General features: G+C 70.9%; 1 protein-coding gene across 1 annotated transcript in view; it reads left to right on the top strand.

The window, feature by feature from the left end:
* Positions 1-1,091, top strand: part of LOC105854756 (cAMP and cAMP-inhibited cGMP 3',5'-cyclic phosphodiesterase 10A-like) — an 8,596-nt gene that overhangs the window by 4,395 nt on the left and 3,110 nt on the right. The window contains exon 2 of the mRNA XM_012735230.1: positions 318-566. Within this exon, the coding sequence (XP_012590684.1) occupies positions 318-566 (249 nt within the window). The remainder of the gene's footprint in view (positions 1-317; positions 567-1,091) is intronic.

Raw genomic sequence — 1,091 nt, 5'->3', positions numbered from 1 at the left:
CCCTGCCCGCCGGGGGTGACCCCAGGCCCCGCCGGCCGCTCCCGTCTGTCTCCCCGCTGCTCCCTCAGCGGGGGCTTCGGGGGTCCGCCTGTTCTGCCCCCACTCTCTCTGGGGAGTCCTCTCACCCCCATACTTCGGGTCTGCACCCCAGCTCTTGTGCGCATAAGTGAATAAATGTTTTAGAAGTCACTGGAGTGTTGACTCGCCCCGGAGGGAGCATTTTCATGTGCAGTCTCACACTTCACGGTCCTGCAATTCCTGCTGGGAGCATCCCGACGCTGGCTGTGAGCCCCTGGGGTGTTGGCGGGCGCGGGGAGCTCGGGGCACCCAGGAGCCCGCTCCGAGCCCCGCTGCCCCAGCCCCGCCCGGCAGGACGCTGTCGCCTTCCCCCAGCTCGAGGGACACAACATCTTCTCCACGCTGAGCTCCAGCGAGTACGAGCAGGTGCTGGAGATCATCCGCAAGGCCATCATCGCCACGGACCTGGCCCTGTACTTCGGGAACAGGAAGCAGCTGGAGGAGATGCAGCAGGCCGGGTCGCTCAACCTCAACAACCAGTCCCACAGGTGAGGCGGGGGCCGGGGGCTGGTCTGCCGCGTGTGCCCCCGATCCCGGCGGAGAGACCCCTTGCGCCCCGACCCCGCCGGCGAGCCCCCCTGACCCCGCCAGCGAGCCCCTGACCCCGCCGGAGAGTCCTCTGCCCCGCCAGAGAGCCCCTGATCCCGCCGGAGAGCCCCTGACTCCGCCAGAGAGTCCCCTGACCCCTTCGGAGAGTCCCCTGACCCCTTCGGAGAGTCCCCTGACCCCGCTGGAGAGCCCCTGACCCCGCCGGAGAGGCCCCTGACCCCGCTGGAGAGCCCCTGACTCCGCCGGAGAGTCCCTGACCCCGCCGGAGAGGCCCCTGACCCCGCCGGAGAGACCCTGACCCCGCCGGAGAGTCCCCTGACTCCGCCAGAGAGCCCCCCTTGCGCCCCGACCCCGCCAGCGAGCCCCTGACCCCACCAGAGAGCCCCTGACCCCGCCGGAGAGTCCCTGACCCCGCCGGAGAGCCCCTGACCCCGCCGGAGAGCCCCTGACCCCGCCGGAGAGTC

The sequence above is a fragment of the Condylura cristata genome, unplaced genomic scaffold, assembly GCF_000260355.1.
Source record: "Condylura cristata isolate star-nosed mole 26May11 unplaced genomic scaffold, ConCri1.0 scaffold00001, whole genome shotgun sequence".
Classification (NCBI taxonomy): Eukaryota; Metazoa; Chordata; class Mammalia; order Eulipotyphla; family Talpidae; genus Condylura; species Condylura cristata.
This window is presented reverse-complemented; position numbering and strand designations above follow the sequence as displayed.